General features: G+C 45.4%; 1 protein-coding gene across 1 annotated transcript in view; it reads right to left on the reverse strand.

The window, feature by feature from the left end:
- Positions 1–3410: 3410 nt before the first annotated feature.
- Positions 3411–16390, reverse strand: part of F9 (coagulation factor IX) — a 30049-nt gene continuing 17069 nt past the window's right edge. The window contains exons 6-8 of the mRNA XM_006115451.5: positions 12983–13188; positions 11293–11410; positions 3411–4446 (exon numbers count right to left, since the gene is read on the reverse strand). Of these exons, the coding sequence (XP_006115513.3) occupies positions 3899–4446; positions 11293–11410; positions 12983–13188 (872 nt within the window). The 3' untranslated portion in view covers positions 3411–3898. The remainder of the gene's footprint in view (positions 4447–11292; positions 11411–12982; positions 13189–16390) is intronic.

Raw genomic sequence — 16390 nt, forward strand, 5'->3', positions numbered from 1 at the left:
TGTGTTTGTAACTTTAAAAACAATAAGTGGTACTGTGGCACCGGAGAGACTAACCAAAATATATAGAATCATGAGCTTTTGTGGGCAAAACCCACTTCATCTGATGAATTGGAGTGGAAGTAACATAAACCAAAAAAGAGAGATAAGAGGGGCAGAGATATCAGTGACAGTGCTATAGCCTGAAAAACGAAGTACAAAATAATTTGTGCTACATCTTGAAATCTATAGTAAGCTTTGATCTATAACACACCATACAATTTGGCATATCCGAAACTTAGCCGGGGGAGGGGAGGGGCTGGGACTGGAATAGTAATGGAAGAGTTTGGAGAAGTTAATACAGTTCCTGCCTGCACTGTGGATGTCCTTGATTCAGGAAAATACTTGGTATACCCTTGATTTCTTTAAAATTTAACTTCAATAAAATTTAAGCATATGCTTAAAGTAAAAACATGGTTAGAGTTCCCCTGAATCAGGGCCTATATCTGGCCCAAACTAGTGACTGTGAATAACTCATTTGCATATAGTGTCACTGATGTTTGTGGCATTTCATGGATATTGCTGCAAAAATTACAGTGATCGGCGATTTTCAGAAATGAGGCTAAAATTAGCTCCATTTAGATAAATAGCAGCAGCTGCATTTAAAGACTGTCTGGAGGCCATAGCATGGATCTGTGGTTACCCCATATTAAGTATTAATTTGTTTCATCCATTTTAACATAGCTTCATCATGCTGTTGTAAGTGACATGAGGGTGGCAATGAAACTCCCTTCTGAACACTGCAAGTCATCCATCGCCCCAGGACATGCCCTTTGGCCATGCAATGCCGGGATTGCTGTGTAATGAGGGAACACCACATGATGCTTTTTTAAAGGCTCTTCACTATACAACCTGCAACAGAGACACCTTGTAAAATCTGAATTAAGCATAAGCTTCAAAATAATACCATGGATATAAAGATGCCTCGTTGACCATGGGGGGTGGGGGTTCCCTCTTAATATTCTACCTTTGTGAGGGGAGGAAGCCAGGAAGGTGATGCAAATCAAGGAGTATTCTTTGGGCAAGCATTTGTTGTCATGCATTGGCCTACATCCAAAGTGGACCTGTGTGACAAAGCTTGCACATCCTCAGCATATGCTGATCACCGACCCATAGGAATAAAAACACGGCCTATGGAATTGTATAGATGTCATGCTTTCCAGTGCAAACGAGACAGGAGTTAGTGATTATCTTATTTAAACTTTCCCTGCACTCTGAGTTCCCTTGAATTTGGTAAATAAACGTGCATAGATTTACTTGGTTAATTGTGTATTTGTTTATCAGATTAGAAATTTAACTCACCTCTGTTTAGCTCTCAGAAGCCTCGGTTTCGTTTTGCTTCATCACTCCTAAAGCAAATCTCTCTGCTTCCTATGGGAAGGGGGCACCTTGGGTGGACTCATGACGCCTCCTACGGGACCCACAAAAGCTACAGATATTTCCGCTGCCGAGGGAGAAGAGAGCTTCGAAGGGACGCTGTGGAGCAGAGGTGTGCAAGAGAACAAAGGGAACCTAGTGAGCAGGCTAGGGAGGTGGCCAGTTCATCTATAAACTAAAAGGGGACCACTGGATGCTGTAGCCAAAAGCAACACAAAGATAGGAGCAGCAGGTTACCTCTACCAATATATTACCTGTCACAAAGTGGCTTTGCTGCTATTATGACAACAGATTGGGGAGAAGATTCAATACTTGATCCCTGTCCTCTGAGTATGGAGAAGAGCCCTTTCACTGAGTCAAGTTTTAGGCCACATCTCCATTTGCCACACTGGAGATCGATATTCTCGTGTTCACTTTAGCGGGTCTAGTAAGGACCCACTAAATTGAATGCTGAGAGCGCCCCTGGTCAGTGCTGGTACTACTGCTTATGAGGAATAAGGAAAGCCAACATTGACCTCCCACTGTGGAGACGGTGCCAAGCTTGGTTTAAGGTTTGTCGACTCCAACTATGTTGTTAAAGTTGTGTACCTTAAACTGACCTTCCAGGTCTAGTATAATATAATATATGGAGATATACCATCTCATAGAGCTGACAGGGACCTTGAGAGGTCATCAAGTCCAGTCCCCTGTCCTTACTGCAGGACCAAGTACCATCCCTGATCCCTAAATAGCCCCCTCAAGGATTGAGCTCATAACCCTAGGTTTAGGGGACCAAGGCTCAAACCACTGAGCTATCCCTCCCCCATAGCCTTAGTTTACATATTTAAACTACAAAGAAAATGATGCAAACTTTTGCATGCATCCATCCCACATCTCTATGAATTCTTTATTCTTGTGCTTTTTCTGTCCCTGAAGTGTTCTGCCACCCTCTAGATTTCAACTCTAACTATAAGAGTTGTATTTAATTCCTGTAACCAAAAATAACGAATATTTCCAGCAAAAATTGAGTCCCATGCTTAGAATGTGTACTACTTTCACACTCAACACAAGGTTTTGTTTTATTCTAACAGCCTGTGACTCAGCAGCATGTGTCTGCTTTTCCCAGTTAAATAACTAAGGATATTCCAAGGTGAATCTGAAGGCTGCAAAAGGGAGGAATGTGGTAACTTGTTACTTAAATTTGTATGTTCTCTTTTCATGGCTGAGCACACAATGCTTTAAGATTTCAGCATTTAATGGACAGTATTTTCCACCCTCTTAGGTATTCCATTTTCAGATTTATTTATTAATGCTTTTAGTGTTAGAATTAACCAATGATGCCCAAAGTACAATAATGTCTTAATGTAAACGCCTTAGGTCAGGGGATGACCAAAGGCATATGATACAAGACTGGACAGAGAAGTGTTTGTTTATTTTGCATGAATAAATGGAACATATTGTGCTAGACCCTAATTTATTCAAGTGAGTGATAAAGTTCCCATTAATTTGACTAGGAACAGCAGCAGACCACATGGACCTAAGATGCTGCCCATTAGAATAGGTAGAGAACTCCTACTGGTGGCATTAAAGCCCAAATCCTCAGAGCCACCTAACTGCCATTGTTTGCAAAAGGTGTTAGGTGCTGAAATACTTCTGAGAACCTGAGCATTAGTGAATGCAAATGTTTTTAGGGTAAAAATCCCCTTGCATTCCAAGTTCAGATTATTTGCTTTCCCATTGAAATGACAGCTACTTGCAAATACTTACCCATAAGTCATAGAACAAAGAGGATCATCTGAGCTTTAAAAATATCCATCCATTTCTTCAGCTGGTATAAATGGCTCCATGGGAGTCCATACAGTGACATCAATTTACATGAGCAGAGGATCTGGTCTCTAGTTCTAATTGACTCTGAATAATACAGGGAATGTTAACGTGTGGAGATAGATGCCAAACAATTACCTTTTCCTAACCTTGAATCAAGTTACGGCAGAAATCAGTATCACAAATCGTGTAGCTACTTTCACATGAGTTTAATAGGTCAGTACTTTCAAGTTATTTTACACTCATGAGAACCAGTGTTACACATTAATGAATCTCATGCAAGAATTTCCTTCTGATCACAGACAACACTTGTACTGGTTCACATAAAAAGCTCCAGATCCTGAAAACTGTTGGCAGAGAGGGTAATGTGAAATTGTTTCAGCCATGGCAAAATCCCATAGTAGTTCTTCACCTTAAATTCTGTCCTCTGCCACAAGCATGACCTCAGGGGTCATGAATGAGAGCAGAATTTGGCCATTTACAATAAATGGATATTTTTTCCTTTGACCACATACACACTGAAGTCTCTATGCAAATTTTTAGCCTAAAAGAAAAATGGTTCTGCTGAGTTTACTAAAAAGCAACATTTTAAGAAAAACATATTAGTGGTTTTATATTCTCCTAACCTCTTCTCATCAGGCAAGCCACAGAAAAGTGAAAGAAATGCTTAGCTCTCCATTAATTAAGCAAGACTTGTTCTGTCTTTTATCCACTTGCTGTACTTTGATACTCTGGTGTAGACACCGTATTTGCCTTCCAGTGCACACTCCTCCCCCCAACTGGTTATTCCAGTTAGAAACCAGGTGCCTTCTATTTCTGTAGTGTGAGGGCCCCCACTGTCCCCTTCACATGTATCTTTCGCCTCTGAATGATAACCTGCGCAGAACATATTCGGTAAGATGGAAAACGTGGTGCTCCTCAGACATGTTCCGCGGTCAACGAATGGAACTTTCAGAACCTGTAGGATGGTGGCCTCCCTTCCCCGGAACAGCTGACTCCCCCAGCCACTCACAGTGCCAGTCCCATATTTGAGGAGGCTGTTGGTGAATTCCTTGCTGGCAATGCAAATGGGTGTGACATAACTGTTGAGCTCCAGTGGGGTCTCAAGCTCTAGCAGTGCTATGTCATTGTGGTGCTTGTTTTGGCTGGCGTTATAGGTGGGATGAGGAAAGATATTCACCACTTGGCGATATTGCTCGATACCATCATTGACTTCTGTGTTGTGTTCACCTGGGGAGATAAACATGGTGCTTTTTACAATTACAAGTAACCAGTAAGTGACTAACCACACTGCCAGGGCTAGTCACCACGTAAAGCTGGTACTTTTAGTGTCACGAAAGTGCAGCTAGGAGCTGAAACATCATAGGTTCAGATCCCACACTGGGAATTGGCTCTGCCCCAGGGCTGATGGTACATTGCACTACTAGGAGAAGTGTCGCTCTTAGATGTCCATCTGTCTGGCTGATACAAGGTTCACTCTGCCTGCCACTGTGTTTGTGCTGATGCACTCTATTAACAGATCTGATTGAGGCCCTGATTCTACAAAGCAAGATGTGGGGAAAAACTTGCCAACTGCAGAGCTGAGGGCAAAGTGGGTGATTATCTCCTTAATGAGGATCTGATCCTGCACCATTTGGGTTTGAAAATGACTTAATTGGAAGCAGGATGTCTACCCTGCAAGGGATCAGGGAGCAAACAGGAGCAATAGCTCGTAAGCAGTTTCCTTATGGGAGGGTATGTCTACATTTGCATCCTCTTTTGAGAGAGGAATGCAAATGAAGACATTCGAAATTGCACATGAAGCTGGGATTTAAGTATCCCGTGCTTCATTTGCATATTCGCGTTATGGCGCTATTTTGAAATAGCGCTATTTCAAAATCACAGACACTGTTAAGACGTGGTTATTTCGAGAGAGAATCCTTCTCTCAAAATAACTGGTAAACCTCATTGGATGAGGAATAAGGGTTATTTCGAGAGAAGAGTTTTCTCTTGAAATAACCACGTCTTAACAGCGCCTGTTATTTTGAAATAGCACCATAATGTAAATATGCAAATGAAGCATGGGATATTTAAATCCTGGCTTCATTTGCAATTTTGAATGTCTTCATTTGCATCCCTCTCTCAAAAGAGGGTGCAAGTGTAGACATACCTGGACAGAGTCCTGTGCTGCAGGAGCGGGTAATAAGTCATGTCCCATAGGATGCAAGTGTAACCCACTGATGAGTGTGTGCTGTGGTCTGTGCAGGTTCAGGGAGAAGCTGTTGGTGCAGTCCCCAACTCTTTATTTCAAACTGCAGACACTCACACTTTTAGCTCTAGAGTTAACTGATGCAATGACCACCCTCTTAAGGTGACACACACACCACTGACCCTATGACCCGCTGTGGTCTATAACTGAGGGCTATGACAACACAGTTCCTTTGTGGAGTAGCACAGATAACCTGCAACGCACTCACATACACCAGTGGGTAACGCCTACTTAAAGATAGCTGACCATGTAACCTGATGTATCATACCAGAGCCAGTGGTAAAGATCCAATAGAAGTACTGTGTTAAAACCAGCCAACCAGCTGGGGCTAATCCTGGCCTTCAGATTGGAGAACAGGGGTGATAATCAAATTGTTGTAGCATTTGGGCAAACAGAAGTTTGGTGATTCTTAAGAGGCTTTGAAGAGTTGTATGGGGGGAGCATTATCTTTGGATAGTACAGAGTATCCAGAACCAAGACTATTATATGTTAAAACAGGCCATTTATTAGCAAAAAACAAAAACAAAAAACCCAATCCTCCAAAACAATAGCCACGAGCAAATGTTCTGTATCATTGCCAGAAGGATGGTGTCCCCAAAGGGTTTGATGTGGATGTAGCCAGCCCTTCTCAGCTCCTGCAGATCTCCCCCTCCCCCCAACTTCCTACACTTTCCTCTGCTGAGGATAAAATTCAGCTGCAGGCAGTTTGTTGCTTAGGGCTATTGCAGCTGATTTGTTGGCAGGCTATACTGTCCCTTAAAAGATTTTTCTAAACAAAAGGGAGGATTTGTCAAGACTTCAGGTGTTTTGAGGCTGCACAGCACTCAGATTTGTCTGACTGCAGCCAGAGAAGTCCTTTCCTACTCAAAGGAGCATCAGCCTGCCCAAGCAGCTTGCTAACTATCTCTGCAAGGAAACCAAAAGCAGAATTGCTTCCCCTACTGTGACCAGCATCCTCTATCTGCAGGTAACTGTGGTGGGATGGAGGGGGGATCCGGAGACGTGCTGAATAGCTTGTCACACTCAGCCCACTTCTCCTTTTTTTGTGTGGCCCAAAGTGGGTTGGGTGGGTTTAGCCTCTGCCTCACTCAACCTTCTGACAAGGTTTGCTGCAGTCTCTGAAATCTAAGCTGGGCTGTAACTTGTATTCGCAGTGCTTCTGGTTTCAACCGAGTGGTGTCTTCCTGCTGAATGCGCCATGAGGGAGCCTGAAGTCCAACCATCCCTTAGCTTTCTGTGTTCATATTCGTGCTTCTTGGTTGACTTGGGCTAGCGTGGCAGCTTTGCTAACTACACTGCTACTGATATTGAGCCACCTTCAGAGAGAGAGAGAGAGAGAGAGAGTGTCTGTCTGTGTTTCCAGTGTATTAGGATAGAACTGAGGGAGTAGGCAGTTTTTACCTGCCACTACTAAACTGTAAAAATAAGACCTATCGTAGAGACTTTGAGGGATTTCTTTCTTATTGGTATTGATTCAAAAATATTTTTTTTGGGGGGGGGGAGGCTGAATATATGCCCTATGTGAAATTTGTGGGAGCATGTTAATACCTTTGTTTTTGTTTGCTAAATATGTTAAGGAGGGTTGTGATGGGGTGGTTGCACCACACTGAAATAAAAGGGGTTAAAGCAGCCCTGGGAGAGGGCTGTTCCATGCGCCAATCAGAGGGAGGCTGAAGGCAGCCAATCAGGACCAGGCTAGGCACTGTAAGAAGGGCTGCTGGGTAGAGGGAGTTTAGTCTCTCTCCAGTTCTGGAGGGGAAAGGACTCGCTGCCTTTATCTAGACAGAGCAGTGCTGGGGAAGGGCAGGGGAACTCTGGCCTGACCAGCTCCCAGGCCGAGGCCCTGATGCAGGGCTCCAGGAGGGTACTAGGGCTGCTGGACGTGGCTGGGAGGAATTAGGAAGCAGGTCTACGCCTCCCTCCCCCCCCCCCCCCCCCCCCCACACACACACACTTTGCCAATGAAGACTGGCCAATTCAGACTGCAGTTTGCCTTGGAGGGAAGGGGCTAGACTAATGGATTGCTGTGGTGAGAGGGCCGCTGAGGTGAATGGTGGGATTGGGGGGAGTCTCTCCCCAACATGGAGGGACCCCAGTGTGGGCATTGCCAGAGTACAGTACCCAGCAGAAGAGGCACCGCAGTCTGAGAGGTATGTGGCTTCTGGCGTGATGGAGACCAGTAACAGTAGGTGAGGCACCACCTGAGGAGGGTGCTCCAGGTCTGCAAAGAGCAAACTCCCTGGGAGAACAGCAGAAGGTGCTAATGTGGTGAGTCCAACCTGTTCCCCGGGTGCTATTTGTTCTGTCAGCAAAGGTAGGCGTTTGGCATGGATGGAGGGGCAAATGCAATATGTGTGCTGTTTGGAATATACTCCGCAGTGATTGCTAAAGCTTGCAAGCCCAGGCATTTTGTCTCTTTACTTGGTGTCCATCAATAAAATCCATTACGATAAAACCCCCGTGTGCTCCAGAACAGTGATCCTGTATCCCACACGGAGGGGTGAAACATTTGGGATGAAGGTACAAATGGATGAACTTGCGACAAAATGCAAATTTGGAAACAGATCTATTTTGAAGCCAAAAAAAAAAAATGGCCCCTTCTAAAGTGAAACCGAACATTTGTTCTCCTAGTTTAACAGATATGGCGAGCTTTCCTGGAGACAAGATTGGTTGAAAGCAAAGGGTGGAAAATGTGGTGCCAAACCTTATGAGGCAAGGCTGGACCCTGATCCTTCGCAGACACACTCTGTACTGACACGGAGCTCTGCTGAAATCAGCCACAAGCCTCCACCCATGTGGAATAAGGGGCCAAAAACGCTAAAGTAAGTGGAGGATCAAAACACAGAAAGTGCCTTGAGGCATTCTCCTTCATGGGACACTTCTGTCAAGGGGACTTTGCTCCCGAGTCTCTTAACCCTTTTAGAAAATCCCACTCTTAATTTGGACCAATTCGGTCATAAAGTCACCATTTTAAATATACCCAGATACCCTCAATGTTGAGCACATGGGGGGCTGTGTCTATGCTGGCACCCTTTTCCGTAAAAGAGATGCTAATGAGACACTTCGGAATTCCTACTTTCAAGGGAGGAATAAGGGATCTTCCGGAAAAGGGCTTATTTTCCGCAAGATCCCATCTAGACTGGCGCTTTTCTCCGGCAAAACCCCGAGCCGGAAAAAAGCGGCAGCCATGTTCATGCAAATGCCGCGGGGGATATTTAATTCCCCCACGGAATTTGCAATTCCGAAGTGTCTCATTAGCAAACCTTTTACGGAAAAGGGTGCCAGTGTAGACACAGCCAGGGTGTAAATCCAGTTAGTACTAGCTGCAAATAACAGACTCCGTTTAAATGGGGCACACACCCAAGATAAAAATGAGGGTATGTCTACACTAGCCACCCTAGTTCAAACTAGGGTGGCTAATGTAGTCATTCAAACTTGCAAATGAAGCTCGGGATTAAAATATCCCGGGCTTTATTTGCATGTTCCCGGGCACTGCCATTTTTAAATGCCCGGTAGTTCAAACTCCCTCCCTGCAGCACGGAGTAGGTAGTTCGAACTAAAGCCCTAATTCAGACTACCGTTACTCCTCATTGCAGGAGGAGTAGCGGTAGTTCAAATTAGGGGCTTTAATTCGAACTACCTAGACTATGCCGTGTGTAGCCATGGGCAGGGAGTTCAAACTACCGGGCATTTAAAAATGGCGGCGATATTTTAATCCCAGGCTTCATTTGCAAGTTTGAATGACTACATTAGCCACTCTAGTTCGAACTAGAGTGGCTAGTGTAGACATACCCTTACAGTCTGAAATACACACTTCATAAACAACTTGAGGAAATTGACTTGTCACAGCTGCGAACCATCACTTTTTCACCCATGCCTTAGTTATGGGGCCCTGCCTTGAATTATCTTCATGTTTCCCATAGGCAAGCCATACAAGCTGAGTAGTATGTGAAATGGGATAGTGGGGAGGGGGGAAAATTAGCATTAGCAAAGATGCAATGAAATGATTTTTGTGGCTGTCTCAGTTTTGGCTTCTTAACTCCTGTCTACACCTTACAGGGACATTGCTGTATACACATAGTTCCTCGCACAGATGTGCAGTTCTCTACTTCAGTCTGTAACTTTTACTTCCTTCAGATTTTTAGTCTTCTAGGATTCAGTTTTCCACCACTGCAGGAGAATTTGGATTATTGTTCTCTCTTGTGGCCACCACTCCTGGAATTGACTCTCAGATTTGTGTGGTGTTTCGGGTGTACAATTACTTTTAAGCAAACGTAAGGCTGATGGCCATGGAACCTGAAATGCAGTTTTGACTCATGGGAGAGGCACTATTTGGTCAGTGTGTTGGGAGAGGCACTATTTGGTCAGTGTGTTTAGAGCTGTGCAGCACAATGCCACTGATTTATCCGGGGCTTTGCCTAATATGGGCCTCTCTGATCAGCAAAGCCCTATAAATCTGTAGGTATCTGCTTTATGGCCACGAATATGGGCATCTGTGCACTGTTTGTATGGATTGGATCTGGATGAAAATTTTGTATCCATGCCAATGGTGTAGCCAGGATGGGACAAGTAGGTGGGTCCTAGGGTCAGGTGGGGGGGCAATGATGGGGCCACCTCTCCCATCCTTCAGCTGGCCATGGAGAAGGGAGGGAAAGATACACTGGCCAGGGGCTCTACACTGCACTCAGGGCGCTTCTGCTGCAGTGGGGCACAGCCAACATGCCTTCTTTGCCTCCAATCTCCCAACGGGCAGCAGGACCAGGGTGCAGGGGCTTGCCCTGCTAGGCCCTCTCCCCTCCATGCTCTCACTGGGGTCAGGACATGGGACGGCTGTCCCATTCCAGCTGGTGCTCCCAGTGGACACCCAGCCCACTGCTCCCAGCAGGGTTTGGGAGGGGACTTACCCTGCTCTGGCTCCCCACAGCTGCTGGCGGGGAGAATGGTCAAGGTGCCAGGGCTTGTCCCGGCTCTGGTGCTCCAACCTCCTAGCAGGATTGGGGGCTTATAAGCCTCCAATTCTGCTCCCTGGCAGGAATGCTGGGTAAAGGGCACAGGGCTAGTCTCTGACTCCATTCTCCAGGCCCGGCTTGGATCCTAAGTGAGTGGGCCACGGGCCACCCGTAGCTCCACCCCTGATCCATGTTAATCAGGTATTTCACGTTTTGAGCCAGCTTGGTCTTCTGAGAGAAGACTGCTACTTGCCGTCATGTTCTGAGTGAGAGATTTTTGTTTGACCCCCCCCCCCCCCTCCATGCTCATTCCTTGAGGTGCCTTGTTGTTGGGCACCTCAGCCCTGGGGACAACACTGAAGCCACCTGAGCTCACCTCTGCTAATTTACTCTGGGCCACATTTTCAGTTGGTGTAAACTGGTGTTGCTCTGTTGAAGCCGTTTGACTGTGATGCGGGTAAGCCAGTTGATATTGCCTGAGGACCTGGCTCTGCATCTTTGTTTTCTAGAGCCAGTAGACACTGTTACATTAAAATTCTAGCCGTACTACAGCACGGTTGTCTGGCCTGAAGAGGAGCACCATGATTCTAATATGGTTTGTATGTATGCTAGCGTAGGCTAACGTGGTAATGAGGCCATAACACAACTTTTGTTCCCTATCTACCAAAACACGTTGTCTCCTCAAACATCACAAGCAAATCCTCCTGGAGCATGGATGCCAGTCACACGTCTAGTAGCCCAACTAGGCTTTGGGGAGGAGGGTGAAATCTTGGGGGAAGCTTTGCCATGATAAACATGTCCATAACTTGGATAGTACCTGTTTTATATAGCATGCCTACCTGACTACGCACAAGTGCTTGCGTTCTTCTTTTTGCTTACCTGCCACCACAGTAATCTGTCCGCCAAGCACAAGGCAGTGCGCTGCTGTTACTATCCATTTTTCATTGACAATAGACCCCCCGCAGAATCCTACTCCGTCACTATTCTCCAAATGAACCTATGGAAAGAGAAATCCAAGCCTTGAGTACCACATGAACCAGTAACGAAGAGATAGCAAACATCAGGGGTATATTAAGGGAGTGGACATGGTGTGAGGAACAGCAACTGCTAAGTGGTATATGCAAAATCAACACTGTAAAGCAATCACCCACCTTCCGTCAAGCTAGAAGGCAATTTCTGATGATTCCTGAGCTTCCTTCCTCCCCTCTTAAGGTATTCCTCTGCAGGCTGGCTGGTTTGGGCAAACACTGGCCCACGGGCTGGATCTGATCTGCCAGAGTTAGCCCCTGGCAGGCCCCACACCACTGTATTCACCTGTGCCACTGCAGGTACAGGAGATCGCTGCTCCCATTGGCCACAGATCACCATTCCAGGCCAATGGGAGCTGTGATGCCCATACTTGCAGCAGTGCAGGAAAATATAGTGGCAACGGCCTACCAGGAGCTAATCCTGGTGGACTGCCACCATTTTATTGCCTAGCCCTGGACTAAGCCCTGCCAACAGGAAACCAGTCTGATGCCACGTGACGTTCTAACTCCCCATCCTTCACAGGCGTTCCAGATAGACTCCTGAATGTTATAATGGACAGCTCCTAGTTTTTTATAACTGTTTACATAGCAGTCAGCGGGTGGAGCTTTATTTGCTTTTTCCTGGTCAGATGTTAAAATATTTCTGTTTCCTGACATCCCTGTTGGTGGGATGGAGATGGCTGTGATGTCATGATATCTGTTTGTCACTTGAGGTGAGGAAAAAGCAGATGGAGTAGGTGGGACTCCTATAAATATATATAGGACCAGTTTCTCTGTTTATGTCAATTATCGTAGTGCCTTTGAAGCCAGTGGAAGTACACTGACTGACATCCACCGAGGATTTGGCCCAATCTGTGTTCTCTAATAGGTGTTACATGGTAACGGAGGGTGGGTAAAGAACATAATTATTTATATGATGCCATATTTGTGCCTGGCACTCGCCAGGTAAAATGCTGCCCCGACCCATATCTAAGATCTTATCTTGCAAGTGTTGGGGTCTTGCTCATGTCAGAGGGTTTCTGAATGGATGCAGGGATCTGTCCACATGGACCAAATTGGATGAGAACCTTAAATTGTAAATTCTGGTTCACTATGTGACAGTCTCATGGAAAACAAGTCTACTGTTGCCAACTTTCCTGACTGGATGCTATTGCCACAAATAGCATCTGGTCTGTTTGGTTGGGAAAGCTGGCAATCCTAAATGCAACCCACAATTTAGTCTTAAGCATTAAAACATGGCTCTCTCCCTTCTCCACTGTGAAGTTGTGCCCCAAAATGTTAACATATTTCCATAAGTTGGCTTAATTGAAGAAGTCTTTCCCTTCGGCTGCATTCAGTGAAATGCTTGGAGTGCTCTTGTATTACTTTGCCAGCAGCCAAATCTGGTTGGATTGTCCCATTTGGATAAAGATGCCATCATCCTGTCACCTAGCAAGTTACCAGAACTGGGCAAAATATGTTGCTACAGCACAGCTAATGTGTACTAAATGAGAGAGCAATCAGATCTATCAGGGGACAAAGAGGAACATGATGTCTGGTACCTGCCAAGGAACTTCACCCTTCTTGCTTTCCACTCCACCAACAACACGTGTAACTGTCTTAATGATGGGGGTGATTTTAGTGATATTGTCTGGTGCTTCATCTGGATCACTGGTAGAATTCGAATACCACCCAGCAAAGGTGTTCATGGCTCGGGTGAACTTGCTTTTGGCTTCTGGAGCTGTAATCCTCCCACATGGAAATGGCACTGTGAGAAGAAAGTACAGATTCATTAGGTAGCCCTGCAGTTGGCCACATGTCATATTAAGTGGTGTTGTTAATGAAGTGGCAACACTGATAAATGTTTTGCACACCTCATGGGCAGGATGATAATGGTGACCCATTGAAGTGGGCTGATTGAAGTGGTAATGTTCATGTTTTGAATGAATTTATGGGGATGTAAGGAGCTCTCAGAGTTCGTTGTGTTTGTTTGACTACCTCAGAAGCTCAACAATTGGAGCTCCGAGTGATATACACTTGATAGGCAAGTACAAAGCTTTACCCGGTATTAGAAATCAGTTCTGAGGACTAAAAAAAGGGGGGGGGGGGACCTGTGTGTGCGCGTGCATGCATGCAGGTGAGGAGGTGACTAACTCAGGCTCTCTACAGCATGATGCTTTGGCATATGCCTAACCTTACGTATCAGAATAGTTCAATGGACACCTGTGGAACTACTCACAATTTAGCAAGTGCTGATGTATCTGACTCAGTAGGAGCCTCTGGCTGTGTCTAGACTACATGCCTCTGTCGTCAGAGACATGTAGATTAGACACATAGGCAAAGGCAAATGAAGCCGCGATTTAAATGATCGCGGCTTCATTTAAATTTACATGGCTGCCGCGCTGACCCGACAAACAGCTTATCAGCTGTTTGTCCACTCAGCGCGCTAGTCTGGACGCTCCCCTGCCGACATCAAAACCCTTTGTCGGCAGCCCCGTTATTCCTCGTGGGATGAGGTTTACCGGGGCTGCCGACAAAGGTCTTTGATGTCGACAGGGGAGCGTCCAGACTAGCGCGCTGAGCCGACAAACAGCTGATCAGCTGTTTGTCGGCTCAACGCGGCAGCCATGTAAATTTAAATGAAGCCGCAATCATTTAAATCGCGGCTTCATTTGCCTTTGCCAAAACAACAAATCTACATGGCTCCGTCGACGGAGCCATGTAGTTTAGACGTACCCTCATATGGCACAACTCTGCTGTCATATACAGCCTCGGTCCCCACCACCTAATCAGTCATTTTATTAAAAGACTTTTAGGCGTTCGGGGTTGTGTTGCATGGTCAGGGATGTCATGTTCCCCTGCTTGAAAAACTAGGAAGACTATAAACGTGGGCAGATGCCGTGTGTCAGACAATACCTTCACTTGCACTGGTTGCCAATCAGAAATAGAAGATACAGAAAACTAGACTGGGAAATCTTCCTCTCCAAGGGATAAAAGACTTTGTTCGCTACCCTTAGTTGTGCCCATTGGGGCCTGACAACAAATCAGGCCCCAGCTGTCCCTGCACCCTGGGAATGCTTTGTTTTAAAGGAGCTGCTGTAGGTTGGGTGCGAGTGGGTATATCACAAGGACCAGCCCCTACCCAACCTTTTTTCATGTAATTCCCCATCTGCTATGAAGTTTCCCCATAAACCCTGCAAACACACAGCCAACAGGTATTTCAGATTATGCCACCAACCATGGTGGTGGCTGCATGGAACCATGCTTTGTGCAGATCACGGCTCTGTATCCTCTGTGTCTCATTGGTTCTGCCATATCCCCCTTCCAGCCCTATTTCTGAAGCTATGTCTGCTTTTACTCTTTCCCTTGCTTACTATTTCACCAGCCTGTGTCTTGACTCCCAGTAATGGCTGCTGCCAAAGATGGTGAGAGATCTCCAATAGGAGGGGAAGTGCTCAGGGACCATCTCTCTGGAGATGATCTCCATACTCAGAGTAAATTTGAGAGTCTTAGTAGAAAAGGGGAAGAGAGAAAAATTGTGCTCTGTAATTCCAGATCCCTTCAAACCAGCTGATGTTGGACTCTTGATTGGTGCCTGGTTCTGCTCAGTAGGGGTATGTCTACACTACCACCCTAGTTCGAACTAGGGTGGTTAATGTAGGCAATTGAAGTTGCAAATGAAGCCCGGGATTTAAATATCCCGGGCTTCATTTGCATCTTGACGGGCACCGCCATTTTTAAAGCCCTGGTAGTTCGGACTCTGTGTCCGCGGCTACACACGGCACAGAGTAGGTAGTTCGAATTAGAGCGAGGTGTAACGGTAGTTCGAATTAGCCTAATTCGAACTACCTACTCCGTGCCGCGTGTAGCCACGGGCATGGAGTCCGAACTACCGGGGCTTTAAAAATGGCGGCGCCCGGCAAGATGCAAATGAAGCCCGGGATATTTAAATCCTGGGCTTCATTTGCAACTTCGATTGCCTACATTAACCACCCTACTTCGAACTAGGGTGGTAGTGTAGACATACCCTAGAGTACTAATATAAACATGACACTCCTTACCAAACAAATCTGCTTTGTTGTCAGCCAAATCTAGTTACATTAGTGACAAAGGTAACTGCTTATTACTACTTGTTCCTGTTTGCACTTCACTGTTCCTGTCTTCCACTCTACCAGACAACTCTCGGAATTACAAACTGCAGGTTCTATTTCATCTTGTGTGGCAAAGTCAGAGTTCTTTTAGCAAAGTTCCTACCAGTTATATCTGTGCAAATCTGCTTGAAAACAATAGGGTTACAGGGAAAGGGCTAATTTTTGTTCTGCATAAACCTCAATCACTCATAGTGGTACACAAGAAGGAAACTTAATATGATAGTTGTACATGTGCCCAAGAGACATTCAAGTTTCAAAAACTCAAACACTTAAAAGTATCAAGGAATTTTGGAAAGTCTACTATGGGTTGCTTGGAATGTCAAAATTAGAAACCAAGAAAATCAACTTTCCCATTGCAGTAAAAGAGAAAGCAATACTCCACTGCTCTTGCTTATTATAACTGATACTTCTATAGCAACTAACTACAGTATTGTGCAATTTAAATACTGTGCGTTTCTGAACTAGAAAAGCATGGAAATTATGTGTGTGAATGTAAACATCTTACAACGGATGAAGGTGAGAAGACTACTAAAAAGCTGTGGATAGACTAGTAAGTGCATTTTGGAGTTATTAAAAACAAGTTGTCTTGTCTAATGACTTTAAATGCAAATAGTTAACTGGTCTTTTCCATAGGCATGTCTAAGCTACTTTCTATCTTTTATTGGCCAAGTTTCTGTTGGTGAAAGAGATGAGCTTTTGATCTACACAGAGGTGTTCTTCACCCGAGTTGTGTTTCTAGTATTCTATGCCCAACATGGCTACAGCCCCACTGAAAATAGAGTTAACCGGGGCGGGCAAAAGGGCCTCTGTGGGCTGGAT

The sequence above is a fragment of the Pelodiscus sinensis genome, chromosome 13 (genome assembly GCF_052426305.1).
Source record: "Pelodiscus sinensis isolate ZL-2025 chromosome 13, ASM5242630v1, whole genome shotgun sequence".
NCBI classification, from domain to species: domain Eukaryota; kingdom Metazoa; phylum Chordata; order Testudines; family Trionychidae; genus Pelodiscus; species Pelodiscus sinensis.